This window comes from Eucalyptus grandis, chromosome 1 (assembly GCF_016545825.1).
Source record: "Eucalyptus grandis isolate ANBG69807.140 chromosome 1, ASM1654582v1, whole genome shotgun sequence".
NCBI lineage: Eukaryota > Viridiplantae > Streptophyta > Magnoliopsida > Myrtales > Myrtaceae > Eucalyptus > Eucalyptus grandis.
In genome coordinates, this window is record NC_052612.1 from 52,361,450 (window position 1) to 52,375,544 (window position 14,095).

At 40.1% G+C, this 14,095-nt stretch overlaps 2 protein-coding genes across 2 annotated transcripts; both read left to right on the forward strand.

Moving 5' to 3' along the window:
• Positions 1-5,202: 5,202 nt before the first annotated feature.
• Positions 5,203-8,134, forward strand: LOC104449929 (acid phosphatase 1). The gene is given in 4 exon segments (XM_010064252.3): positions 5,203-6,029; positions 6,400-6,517; positions 6,519-6,610; positions 7,672-8,134. Coding segments are annotated over 4 exon segments (792 nt in total). The 5' UTR covers positions 5,203-5,625; the 3' UTR covers positions 7,850-8,134.
• A 2,594-nt stretch (positions 8,135-10,728) lies between these two features.
• LOC104449936 (putative kinase-like protein TMKL1) lies at positions 10,729-13,886 on the forward strand. The gene is made up of 2 exons (XM_010064266.3): positions 10,729-11,977; positions 12,745-13,886. The coding sequence occupies exons 1-2, from the start codon at positions 11,473-11,475 to the stop codon at positions 13,335-13,337; spliced, it is 1,098 nt and encodes a 365-aa protein (XP_010062568.2). The 5' UTR covers positions 10,729-11,472; the 3' UTR covers positions 13,338-13,886.
• The last annotated feature ends 209 nt before the right edge of the window (positions 13,887-14,095 follow it).

Below are 14,095 nucleotides of genomic sequence, written 5' to 3' on the forward strand. Positions count from 1 at the left end.
GGTTGGGAATTCCTGCTGCTAATGATCGAAAACTTTGGGTTGGGAATTCCTGCTGCTAATGATCCGAAAAGTGGGGTTACTTCAAGAGGCGAGCCAAACTCTGTATGTGATGGGGCAGGACCAACTCCGCTTTCATTGATTTGTTCATTGATGGATTGGAGATTTTCTACTGCCAAGAGATCTAACTTTTGTCAGTTCGATCAAGAAGTTCATAACCTCGATCGGTCGTTGCATGAAATAGTGGTGCCATGAAGAACATCATGCCCCCCCCATTAAAGATAGCAGCACATCGATGAATATATAAAATTAAAGATGAATTGTTGGCAAGTGAAATTGACCCATCACTTTTATACCCAATATATTTCACATCTCTCTGCTCTGTTCTGTACAAGTAGATATATTCTCCTTATACAAATGTGCATGCTTGGCGTTATTCTATACCATAAGCAATGCAATCACTGTGTTTATCTTCATATTCAGCTTGAGCAATTTCTCCACCCTTGAGATGTGGTTGTCGGGGTTGATTGATCTTCAGTTTTACTTGGCCTACAACTCAAAAGCCACCTTTCTTCTTCGTTTGTTATGTTAAGGATCAACTCCTTGAGTTCCTTCCTCTATTTGACATTGGATCTTATAATATTTAAAGATAATAAGCATCCTAAAAATGTCTATCTTCATTTGATGGCTAACCATTTTAAGTGTTGACAGTGCATTGCTTGATTCAGGTGATTCATTAACATGTCAATGGAAGTAGAGGAATCTTATGATGCAATAACGCCAATAGTGGAATAAACACTGATGATGGCTTGAGTTCAAAAAAGGGGCTTCAGGTTTTGTGAACTAAGCTGATTTATGAGGGCTTGAGTTCGAAAAAGGCTTCAGCTTTTGCGAACTAAGAATTAGGAGGGCTTGATTTATGTACCCAAGGAGCAGAATCCAATGTTCAGCTTTTGCGAACTAAGTTGCTGAACTTAGTAAGGACGTTGCTTTAGCCAGCTTGGGAATTGAGTTTTTCAGGGACTTATATGGCCACATGAGAGTTTTGATTGTCCTCGATGATGTGGAAAATGTTTGTCATGTCAAGAAACTTATCGGAGATATCTTTAGTTGCTTTGGATATGGAAGTACAATCCTTGTAACCTTGTCTAATTTACTTTACTTGATGAGTTTATTTCACGTACTTAAATTTGGTTTTTCTTTCTTCAGCTTGCTTTAATGTCACGTAGTCATTTTATGTTGATTATTTTGCATCAATATCGGTTCCATGGATCTACCCGGGGAACCGGACCGGACCGACAGTCCGGTTCCCGGGTGGATCCCGGTTCCAATTTTTTCGAAACCGGTCCTTAGCGGGCGGTTCCAGTTCCAAGTCGGGAACCGCCCGCCCGGACCATGCACACCCCTAGTAGCTTGTCCTGTTGGCCTGGCTGGCTAGGGCTAGTTTCACAATATGATGGAGCATCTTTGTTGAGACCAAGGCTGAGCACCAGCTGTAACCCATCATGATCATAAGGGTCTTGAGATAATTGCCCTCTTCATGGTTCCTGTGAGTATGATGTAGGTTCTCGAGCAAACTCTGAATTATTCTCCATGGGATATTCTTCTAATGCCCGGTGAATTAACGGTTTAGTCCTAAGATAGTCGCTAGAATGATCCCAATGAACATTATAAGAATCAATTGGCCCATTCTTTGTCGGAATAACCCGATTATCTGGACAGATGACCCTTTGAAGTTTTCGGTATTCTCGAAGATATGATACCATTTGACAGGGTAAGGTCTTGAAAAGTTTTTCTGGACTGCTTAGGGTTTGTATGTGGTTGTCCCAACTTCTGCTGGTGTCTTGGCCATATCTCCGTTAGGCCTAATAAATATTAATGGCCTATAGAAGAGAATGGTCGTATGCAGTTCGGGAGTAGGTCTACATGCCTTTGACTATTACTTGAAAATATATTTTCACACCGTTAATGGTTTGAACCAATTAAGTAGTTCTCCAAAATGCTTATATTCAACATTTCCCCAGAGGATTTTGCCAACAACAAAAGGCATTATGAAAGTTGGAAACTTAATGGCTAAGTCATACAAGTTGAATAAATACTAATTAAACCATTTGAGTTCTTCAGGGAATTCCTCATCCGGTGAAAGGGCAAAGGATGGAAGAATGGATACTCTGGATGTAATCCTCTAGGTCAAATATTCAAGCCTTCATATTTTTTGAAAATCTTGAATGATAATCCCATAAAAGATTTTGAAGATTATCAAAGAGGATATTGGACTGAGTTAACTTTGGGATTTCTAGTGGATAAGTCTTGATGGGCCATTTGAGCTTCATTTCTTTTCTTTGGAATGTACTTGGTGGAAAAGTACTTGTTGAACTCCTCATGACATACATTTGTTATTAATGCCATGGATCCCTAGGGCCTAAACAGGAATCTGCAAGAACATTCTTCTTTCTTACTTTGTGTTTGGTCTCAAAGAAGTATTTTGAAAACTATTCAGCCCATTAAAGTACTTATATATGAGAAAGTTGCCTCTGTTTGAACTTCAACATCTATGAAAATGAAGACATATCCTTTTAGTGTATGGAATCATATATGAAGTAAAATAGGATTTTGAAAAAGAGGAACCAAAATTGTTTGGTTCATGGAGATGAACCACTTCAGACTCATATGGATCTGAATCAAATTCCATGTGTGGAGGGTCTGCCATCATGATTGCAGATTTAATAGAAACAGGTGTTTCCAATTCAATGGACAAAGAGTCATTGGAAGAAACTAATTCAAGGTTTGATTCTGTTTTAGTTTCAAAACTAAACGAGCCAACTTTTTTCTTAGTGGAGCCAAGTGTAGCAATGACTGGTAGCTTTAGATGGTATTGATCTCTCAAAAAGGATTCTAGAGAGTTTGAAACCATCTATAAATGAGGGATTTCTTCATATGGTTCTCCATGCCTTGTCTGTCTCCCTTCTCTGCTCTTCTTTTGTTTCTCCATTTCTCCAATCTGATTCCCAACAAGGACAATATCATTTCTCTCAATTTTTGGAGCCTCTGCAAGGATGGATGCAAAACTTGAAGAAAGCTTGGAGGAGATGCTTCTAGCTTGGATTGTCTCCATGGTGGGAAAGATCTAGCCTCTATTGGAGGAACAAGCTTATTTTCTTGGGACAAAAAGACATCAAAAGTGTTAAAAATTGTGTACAGCTCTCGTTTTAATGTCAAAAGTTTTTTTTTTAAATCACTTAAGTGCCAAATTTTCAGAAAAACAGTCTTTTAAGTGCCAACTCCAATCTATTTTGCTGAAAATTTGACGTGACCTTTTTTTTATTAATTTCTTCAGTGGACATGGCTTGCCAAATGGTTCAAACATCTAAACCATAAACAACGACATCTATTGGGTTTCCCCCAAATAAGAATCCTTAATCACCAAATTAAAAGAGAAACCCAAATTTGATGTCCTAACTGGCCATTTAACTGATATTCACACCCTAATTTGATTTGCCCCCAACATTAACAATTCGGTCTTGCAAATAGAGAGCGAGAGGTTTAACATCAGCTAAAATTCATTTCAACGAACCAAAGAAGCAAGTGAAGGTTGTTGTTATTGTGCATTATCAAGTCCAAGAAGAACATCTTGGACTCAATTGAATCTTGGAAGAAGATTTCATGGGTACTCCAAGTTTAGAGAGGGCTCAATACGCAAATATTTGAAATGGGTCACTGTGAAATTCTCAAGTTGAACAATAGAGGTGATCGTAGGGCTAGTAGAAGGACAACATCAACCTCCAACTACATTAATGGACAAGTTGGACGATGTCGATAATGCAAAATGGAATGAAGCTTTAACATCTTTAGCCAACCATTTGAAGAAGAAAATTTCAAGAATGAAAATAAAAGAAAGTGTTATCGAGTGTTGATAGTGTTTTTTTTCTCTTGTTTAGCCTATTTTATTGTCAAATGTAAAGTAAGTAATGAGAAGAAATTTCTTAGTCGTCCATAGTTGAAGATCAATGCAATATGTACTTGTATTGGGGTAATTTGTAAGTATAATTGTGTTGTGAGTTTGCTGCAATTTTTGTTGGAAACAAAAGGTTTGCCACAATTTTCTGTGGAATAGGAAGATTGAAACTCATTCCTTGTGAGAGTAACAATTTCGCTTGCATATTTGTATATTCTCAATCTTGGTTTGCTTTAGTTTTTGCTAGATATGTTGGTTTGCTACAATATTTGCTAAAAAAAATGGTTTTCTGTAATTTTTGCTGCAAATGCTAGTCAAGTTAAGGATGGCAACAAGTTTATTAATGATTATTTCAATGTCTTTAAGTGCCAAATTTTGTTCAAAGTGATCACTTTAAGTGCCAGAGGTGATGCAATATCATCAAGCCACGTAGTATTGTCCACGTTAACTAATTTTATAAATAAAATTCCAAATCACATTAAAGTTTTAATAACAAATGTCACATAATAATTCGATGAAAACTTTTAACTCTAAAATGAGCGTGATCTGTAACTTTTAATACTTTTTGTATCTTTTAACCTTTTCTTGGAGGAGCTCAATATCTCCATTTTTGAAGTTTGGTCTTCCAAGTGATGCTGTGGAGGCAATTTGCTAAATACCATCCGTTGTGTTTCTTCTGCAATGTCTCGAGCAACTTATTTACGACTAAAGCCATTTGATCAACTTTCTAGTCTACACATGATCTAAACGAGTTTGGACAATTGTGAGCTTATGAGTTTACTATCCAATGACTTGAGAACATTGTTCTGGGCTAAAGCATTCTCAGATTGCCAATTTAACGTAACTTCGGCTACAGTCTTTCTTGTTATGATACTAGCATACCCACCTCCCCAATTTCCGATCACTAAGCCGCGGGCACGGCCAGTTTGGATTTGCGCAATCCATTTTTGACTAATCCCAAACCCGACCGTTTAAACGTGGGATAAAAGCAACCGTGTTTCTTAAAACAATTCCAGAGAAGCGTGGTTTCAACGTCAAAAACTCAGCACGCGTGGGCATATTCCGCGGTCTCTCATCTCATCTCATCTCCCGGGGGAATATTGTATACGCGCTTACATCAACATGGTTTTGACATTCGTTTCGACGGTGGTCTTTTATTTCTAAGATGACCATTAAAAAGAAAAAGTCGGCAATAATTTTATAATCGTAGCATCAAAATCGACTTCTCTTTTGACACATCATATCCTCAGAAGCAACCAGTGGCGTGTTGACACATCGGAAATTCGGCCCCGGTGGACAGGAATCGTTTCCACGTCATCGTCTTCCCTCTCCTTCTCCAACTCCAAAAAACAGAAACTTTCGTATGAGCTTTGAACAATCGATTCAAAAACTGCAAATTCAGTCATCTCTCTCTCTCTCTCTCTCTCTCTCTCTCTCTCTACAGTTTCCTTAATCCACACTCAACTCATCAATCTCCTCTGAACCCGAAACAGGGCATTCGCTATTCGCTGTTTTCTTGGGCTTTCTCATCAAGAAACGGACATTCCTTCCGACCCATCTTCCTTCTTCCTTCGTATATATCTTCGACGCGGAGACCCGCTTCTCATTTCGCATATACCTCGTCCAAAATCACGTCTTTTTCACGAATTCCTCTGTATTTCCCCTCCCCCATTATGCTTCCCTGGAGACTCTTCCTCCTCCTTTCCCTCCTTTCTCTCTCTTTCTCCGAAGAGACCCCCACTTCTCACGGGCTTCCCCGCCCGTTGATCATCGAATATCCCACGACCGCCAAGGAGCTCGACGAAGAACAGGTCAGGTTGCAGTGTGACAGCTGGAGATTCGCTGTCGAGGCCAACAATGTCAATCCGTGGAAGACGATCCCGCAGGAGTGTGCGGATTACGTGAGGGACTACATGATGGGCAAAGGGTACGGCTTCGATATCGATAGGGTGTCGAAGGAGGCCGCAGTCTATGCGGGCAGCGTGGAATTGAGTGGGGACGGGAAGGATGTGTGGATTTTCGACATTGATGAGACTCTGCTCTCCAATCTTCCTTACTACGCCGAGCACGGTTTCGGGTAACATTCTCGTCTTTGTTCTTAATTCGTTTTTGCCCCTTTGTCCCGTTTCTATTAATTAATGCGGAATAATGATCACATTCATCTGCTTTTAACGAAAAAGTTCGTGCCTTTCTTGCGGAATAGTTGCATTCTAGTGTAAATAGAACATTGAGGAGGTCTAGACCAGATTTCGGGGGCAAGGAGGGCTGCATAATCGGAGTTCAACGCAGTTTCTCGGCAAAAAGATAGAGAGCTAAACTTAGAAATAGAAAAGCTAGTGTCTTTTTTGCATCTGGTGTACTATTCATCCTTGAATATGTTATCTTGTTTCCTGCTGAGAAGTGATTGATTTCTGATTGGGATTGTTAGTGGGAACTTGAAATTGTAGCTTGGAGGTGTTTGATCCGGTCGAGTTTGACAAGTGGGTTGACAAGGCGGAGGCACTGGGGATACAGCCAAGTCTGAAGCTCTATGAGCTAGTGTTGGGCTTGGGTTTCAAGGTCTTCCTTGCTCACTGGGCGTAGTGAAGAGCAAAGAAGTGTCACTATTGAAAACCTGATCAATGCAGGGTTCCAGAACTGGGACAAGCTCATAGTGAGGTTCGTAATATCTTCTTCTCTCATATTAATACTTCGACTATTTTAGTTTCATTTATGTTAGTTTTTTTAATGCAGTTACCCAGTGTGGATTTACGAAAGTATATTTCTAGGTATTTCGAGCAATAGTAAATCGAGCAGAGATCCATGGAAATATGGTTTTCCTGAAGTTGTATGCCTTATATCTCATATTTTCTGCCTGCTTATTGTGTGTTGTGTGTCAGATCATTGTTGTGTATACTATTTCTTTTTGAAGGAGAATTCATGCACATATTGGCTGTTGAACTGCTTGCTATTCTCTAGTACTGTGATTGGACTAGTTGATAACTTGATATGGAGATCTTAGTAATAGAAACATGTGTAGGCTCATGCATCTGGTTCTTGCTAATTTTCGATTGGTTTCCAAAAACTTTTGATTCCACATCTTATGGTGGTTGATCTGCATCCAGGTAATGACCTTTGTATTATTAGTTGTGAAAATAACAAACGAGTGGCTTAAGGCCAGTGTAGGAAGTTCTTTTAAACATTTATCATTGGATGGATTGCACATGGACGAATTCAGTTACACAACTATTTGTAATTACATGTGTTATCCATCCAACGATGATTGTGTAGAAAAATTTTATACTGGCAGTGGGCCTAATGATAATCCCAATTTGTTCTAGTTTCACTTGTGGAAAGTTTATTATGCTGATAATCCAGTTCTGCAAAATGTACGAAGTGTGGACTATTACTTGTGTGGATATGGGCTTATGGAGAATGAGCTTACTTTATACTTCAGGAAATCTAGCAACCTTCATCTCATTCAATGGTTGAGTAGTTGTCTAATTGTAGATCCTTGATAACATAGGAAATTCTTCTATAATTTGTCGGGGTTCCACTTCTGTCCCAGAAATCGTCTGTTTCTTTGATAATGTTTTTGCAAGTATCCATGATGCATCTTGGCTACCTTTTCTTTTGATTCCAGCATCAAACTCTAGATTGAAAGCTTTTATTACTCTGGTCTGGAAACCTCGCACCTAAGTTATCCATACTGAATTATCATTTTGCCCAAATTGATGCAGAGCATCTGAGGATCACAGCAAACTAGCAGTGGTGTACAAGTCGGAGAAGAGGGATGAAATGGTGAGGGAGGGATACAGGATTCTCGGGAACTCTGGCGACCAATGGAGTGATCTACTGGGTTCTTCAATGTCAATTCGTTCCTTCAAGCTTCCAAATCCCATGTATTACATTCCCTAGAGCACCCTTTCTTGGAAAATGTGGTTGCTCTTTATATTCTTCTGATAATGAAAGCATTCCACGGTTAACAAGCATGTGAATATGCTTCATGTCAATATGCTTTAGCCTATTGGCTTATACCATGTAAATGCAACAAGGAGATTGCAGTCACTTTCCTATGCCAAGCAATGTGCATCTTGAGTTCTGAAGTTCTGTTAAAACAACAAATACAAAACTAATGTACCAGTACAGCTGCTGTCAAATATCCTTACAGCACAATCAAACTTGACTACAAGATTATGTTCATATGTTCAGAATGCGAGTGTATACAAAATGAAAGTTCATGGAACTTTTTGTAACTTCCGCTTGAATTTTCTGGCGGATGAGTTCCTCTTTTCCCCTCTCTCTGAACATGATTTTGATTCGGGCTTAGCTCGTCCGGGGTTCTTCGATGGTATGTCATGTGCATGGTACCGCCGGACACACACAACAAAAGATGATCCGTGCGCGGGCTTTATCTAGTCCAACAGGCGTTGAGAGAATGCGTTCGCTCAGAGCAGGAGCTTCAGAGCATGGACCGCGGCATCTTCTATAAAGAAGACACGAAGAGGAGGGAGAGAGAGAGAGAGAGTCTGCACTTTTTCATGGTCGATATCCGCACTCCTTTTATGCTCGGCGCTCATATGGAGGAGACCACATCGAGGCAGCGTCGTATTTGTTCGAAACGTGCGCGTGCAATTTTGGAATGTAGTGCATGTGATCTTTTCCCAAAAATATATGTGAAAAACATTCTTTTCAAAAATGAGATGAAAGTTGTGCAATTAAATTTTAAAATTTTCAAAAATTGCAACAAATTTCTATAACTTTTTGAGTTTAGGCAATAAAAATTTATTAGTATTTCTCATTTGTCAAATTGGATGTGTTAATTGAAAATTTTGATCATACCAAATTAACAAGTTTTCAAATTCAATTATATTTTCGTGATGAATAAGACTAGATTGCACATTTTGAAACTTTCAGAATTTGATTACATTTTCAGACAAGTTTTAGAATTTTCGGTACATTTATACCTTTAGTAATCACCTAATTCGGCCATTTTCACATCATGGGTAGACTGAGATTTTACACTTTTACCTCTAAAACCATACTTGAAAATTCATAAGGTGTCAATTATTTTGCGGAAAATAATCATTTATATTGCTTACAAAAATAATTGAACGTTATTTTTCACTAATAAAAAAAATTATCGACAAATTATTTCAAGTAATACAAATGATTATTTTTTAAAAAAATTACAAATCAATCATTTTTACAAAACAAACGAAGCTTAAAATTATTATTTATGCTTTTTTCCCATCTCATTTGGTTCCAACATTCTATTTTATAATGTGTTAACCATATCACCCCGTATTTTGTCCTCCTTTAAATGTTGTACCCCAGAAAGTCAAATGTGGGACCCATGTGGAGTTCTTTTTTGAATTCATTTATTCTTTTTTTCTTCCGCTTTCCTTTTTCTTGTTCTCACTTTTGTTGAAGCATATTACTGACCTTCTTGATCTTCCTCCTCATACACCTCCATGCACAACAACAATTGGGCAATCTTACAAAGCCTCACGAGCTTCTTCTCTACCTCACCATCGGCTCTCACAAACCCTTGGCATGTCTGGTAAAATCACCCATATGCCGGCACGAGCTTCCTCGAGATATAATTCTCTGCGTTAATTCTTAAATTATTGCAATAATTTCTAATAATCGGAACAGAATGATCAGGGCAACATATGCAAAGACCTAAACATGAGAAGTATAACCATCTAGATGAAAAATGAAAGTGGACTAAAAAAGGAATCATCATGAGAGACACGGATATCATTAGATCCAAGAGTCCCTAATCAATAAAACCACCAAAATGAAAAATGAAAGTGGAAGAAAAAGAAGAAACAAATAAAAAAAAATCCCAAATAAGCCTCACATTTTGACTCTTTAAAGTGCAACATGAAAAGAAATAAGAGATAATATAGTCAGTATACTATAAAAGGGAGTGTCAAAGGGAAATGAGGAGCGGCAAAAGCGGCGACCCTAAAATTAGAGCCTTTGCTTGTTTCCGGCCACTGGAAATGGCCGATGTACTTAAGGTTCATGTGGATACAGACATAGTGTGTTTCTCTTTCTTGGGCAAATTTCTCGGGATTCCATTTGTAGGTGAGGTCTAGACCGTAGTACCCTAGAGGAGATTATTTCCAATGCAATCCCAGAGAAAATTTGCGGCGCAAATAAGGGAGCTGTTGGTGGGCCCCCCCACCCCCGAGAAGCAATCGTGGGGACTGCTGTAATCGGGCCTTTTTCCAGTCCAGCGCGATCCAGCTTGTGGGCCTCCACGTGGGCGATCATAAAGTTGTGGCCCACTTTCTTTTCCCCCTCCATCTGATGAACATATCTACATTTGTCCTCAGCAAAATCTTTGAGAAGAGGGAAATATCACTGACAGCCGTCTCTCTCTCTCTCTCTCTCTAGATTTTGAGAAAATAATCTTGAGCCAAATTACAATGTAATTTCTGAACTTTTTACTTTGGTCAATGAAATTTCTAAAATTTTCATTTATTCAATATTATCTTTAATTTTTAGTACAAATTCAATTTAATTATGAATTCGAATCAACAAAAAATAATAATATATAATATTTCTATATAGTTGAGGAATTATATTGAATTATAGATTATATTGAATAAATTAAAAATTTAAATATTAAAAGATACGTCAAGTTAAAATTCAAAGATCGCGTTAGAAAAATTAAAAATTTATGAATAAAATCATTTGTCTTGTTGTACTTTCTTTTTTCTAATGGAGGATATTAAGGTGAAGTTATTTAAGGTGCCGAGTACTCGGTGGAATATCATGATCAGAACCACCCGCATGGCGGCCGTGAGAGAGAAATTCTCAAAATTAGAAGTTGACCGATTGTTGTCAGACAGGTTTTGGGGGTAGAACAGGGCGTGAGGATGTTTGTTAAAGCACTCGACGGGCATGTCAGTGTAAATAAGAAGGGGTCCGAGCTTTCTCTTCTTCGCCACGAGATTCCAATTCCATTCTTGGCGGAGGAGGGTTATGAGTTATGACCGATGCGAGAGTAGTCATTATTGGTCGAGGAAGCGGGAGGCAGAGCAGGGAAAGAAAGCGTGTGAATTAAACAGAGCAAGCTGGAGATCTGTCGTACCCATAGAAGAAGAAGAAGAAGAAGAAAGCAGACGTGTGTGTGTCTCTCTGTCACTGTGCAAATAATGCATTTCTGGGTTTTCTTGTTGTTGTTTCTCTGGCTAGTGGGTTGATGTCCTTTTTTGGGCTGGACATGTCTTGTCTGAGAATGGAAGCAGAAGCAGCTGCGATTTCCAGAATCTTGGGTTCCACAGCCCCACACAAAGTTCTTTTTCACCTTCATCTTTTTGTCTCCACCTATCTCTAGATTCTCTCTCTCTTTCTCTCTCTCTCACCATTCCCGGGTTCCTGTTTTCTCAGCAGATCCAAAGACATTTTTCAGTCCTCTCCTAAACCCGCAATTCCCGCACCAAGACCAGGAAGCCTCGACTGAAAAGCTTTTGACTTTTGCTGCACAGTGAGAGTTTTCTCCATCCACATTGCCCACCCACGAAATGACATCCAACCACTTCCTCACCCTCATTCTCGCGCTGACCGCCGCCGCTCTCCTCGTCATCCTCTCGCTCTCCGTCTACATTTGTCACAGAGCATCGTCCAGGCGCAGAACCGCCGCCGACGTCGAGGCCCCGGATCGCAAACTCGAAGGCGAGGGGGGTCGCGAGCCGCCGTGCCCGTCGGAAGACCTGGTCGCGTTCCAAGGAGGCGAGGACCTGACGATATGCGACATCTTGGAAGCGCCCGGCGAGGTGATCGGGAAGTCGGGCTACGGCACGCTGTACAAGGCGATGCTGCAGAGGAGCGGCTCGGTGAAGCTGCTGAGGTTCCTGAGGCCGGTCTGTGCCGCGAGGAAGGATGAGTTCGGCGCCGCGGTTCGGTGTTTGGGGAGGGTGAGGAGCCCTAATTTGGTGCCCCTCTTGGGGTTTTACGGAGGTCCCAGAGGCGAGAAGCTGCTCGTTCATCCTTTCTACGGGCGCGGGAACTTAGCAGATTTCATTCGAGGTAATTCAACTTCAGTTTCACTCTTGACTTTTCGGTTTCCTCTTTCTCTTGCTTGCTTTTGGTTGCTGAGAAAAATGCAGGAAAAGTAGGAGCAAATTTACCTCTCTTTTCTCTCTCTCTCCCTCTCTGTGACCTGCATTCTCTCGAGTTTCTGGGTGACCATACTGAAAGGTTGCTTCGGCTTTCTTCATGGAGACTTCTTGAGATCAAGTGTTTAATCAAGAAGAAAATGGAATTCGGTTAAATAATGGCAAAGTTAAAACTTTTCATGTGTAGTGGTCCCGGAAAAAGTGTCCGTTGATCCATCGCTGTAGATATGTCTTGCATAGGTTAGCCGTGTCTGGATGATTGATCCGGCGTTGTTTGTCCGTGTCGAGTAGCGACAATGCAGGCGTTGCTTTTCCCGTTTGATGCATTGTTGCCTTCCTTCTAGGGAATTGCTTCTGCACGTCCCGTCCCATCTGTCGAGAAAATCCAATTCCAAATTATTCAGTTGGATGAATTATTCAGTTGAGTAGCAGCTTCTCTTTGCGTTCTGAAGAGAAGCTATGACCGCTCTCGTTTCCCATTTCGTAGTTGATCAAATTTGTTTGCCTTTTCTTACGCTCTTAATTTTAATGGAATGTTCCGAGTATAGAGAGACAGTCCGAAGTTTTAGCTTTCTTAAAGTCGAATCTTGACAATCTGAATGCTTACATTTTGTTGTCTCCATGTTGTTTAGCTTTTTATTCCATATTAAGTTGAGACAAATTGTGTTGATATGGCAGATACGAATGGTGGGTGTCGCAATTGGGCAGTCATATATGGAATTTCTGTTGGCTTAGCCAAAGGACTGGATCATCTTCACACAGGTTTGCAAAGACCCATGATCCATGGAAATCTGAAGTCCAAGAACATACTTTTAGATCGAAACAACCGACCATACATCTCCGATTATGGCCTGCATATACTCCTTATTCCAGAAACTGGTCAACAAATGCTCGAAATTGCAGCAGCAGAGGGATACAAAGCTCCTGAGCTGATCAAAATGAGAGATGTTAGCGAAGAAACTGATATATACAGTCTTGGGGTCATTTTTCTTGAACTCATTACAGGGAAAAACCCGATGAATGAGAAAGCATCCCCTGATGAAGAATCACATCTGCCAAATTATGTTAGAAGGGCGATCCTTGATCGTAGGATCTCAGAACTATACCATCCAGACATCCTCCTTGCGGACAGCTGTGGTGAAATAAGTGCAGTTGCAGAGGAACACATTCTGAATTTTTTTCAACTGGCTATGGCATGTTGCTCTCCATCTCCTTCTTTAAGGCCAAATACAAGGCAAGTCCTGAGGAAGCTTGAAGAAATCGGGACGTAAGGAAGTGATTGTTTGAAAGAAGCCAATCGCACTAATCACAAAATGTTGACGTGACATCCGATTTGGAGCTGGATTCAATGCTGTTGAGATTTCTTTTTCCTGAATCGAGCATGCGGATGATTCCCCTTTGAGTAGCCGTGATGAGTTAGAAGACATTGACATTTGAACAGTTTTTAAATGGGTATCACCATGACGCTAGGGTACTGATGAACATTTCAGAAATTCGAAAAGTGGCAATTAAGGCGCACCCGAATTCATTTTGGCCAGGAAATTCGGCGAACATAGATTGTTGATATCACCGTTCCTCGTTCTGACGTTGCGGGTGATGAACACGGTCTGATGTTGTGGGTGGATGTTCATCGCTGGATCTTTCAGAGGTTCATTTTGAGCTATAACATTATAGTCTGTGAAAGAGTTCTGGGTTGATGACTATTCAGTTAATTCTGTCGTGCTCTCGCGGTGGAAGAGTTGCCGTAGGTTATACCATACTCCAATGTTGTAATGACAGATACAGGATATTCAGTATCTAATCCATTTTATTTTCACTAATACTGCTCTCTCTCTCTCTCTCTCTCTCTCTCGCTCTCGGAGGTGGTTGCGAGCCACCTTTGTTTTAATGAGCCCAGTCTTATCTGGATCATTGTACTATATTTTATGAAAGGCATACTTGGACAGTCCAACAATTCAAGCCAGACGTTAACTTGTCTATATCCAATAAGATATAATAGCTCAATCAATAGGGTCAGAGACTGGACAGC

What these genes read in the sequence shown, in the direction of transcription:
- LOC104449936 (XM_010064266.3), top strand. Translation starts at nt 11,473, where the DNA reads ATGACATCCAACCACTTCCTCACCCTCATTCTCGCGCTGACCGCCGCC. An exon ending in CTTAGCAGATTTCATTCGAG is followed by an intron (nt 11,978 to 12,744) that starts GTAATTCAACTT and finishes TTGATATGGCAG; the next exon opens with ATACGAATGGTGGGTGTCGC.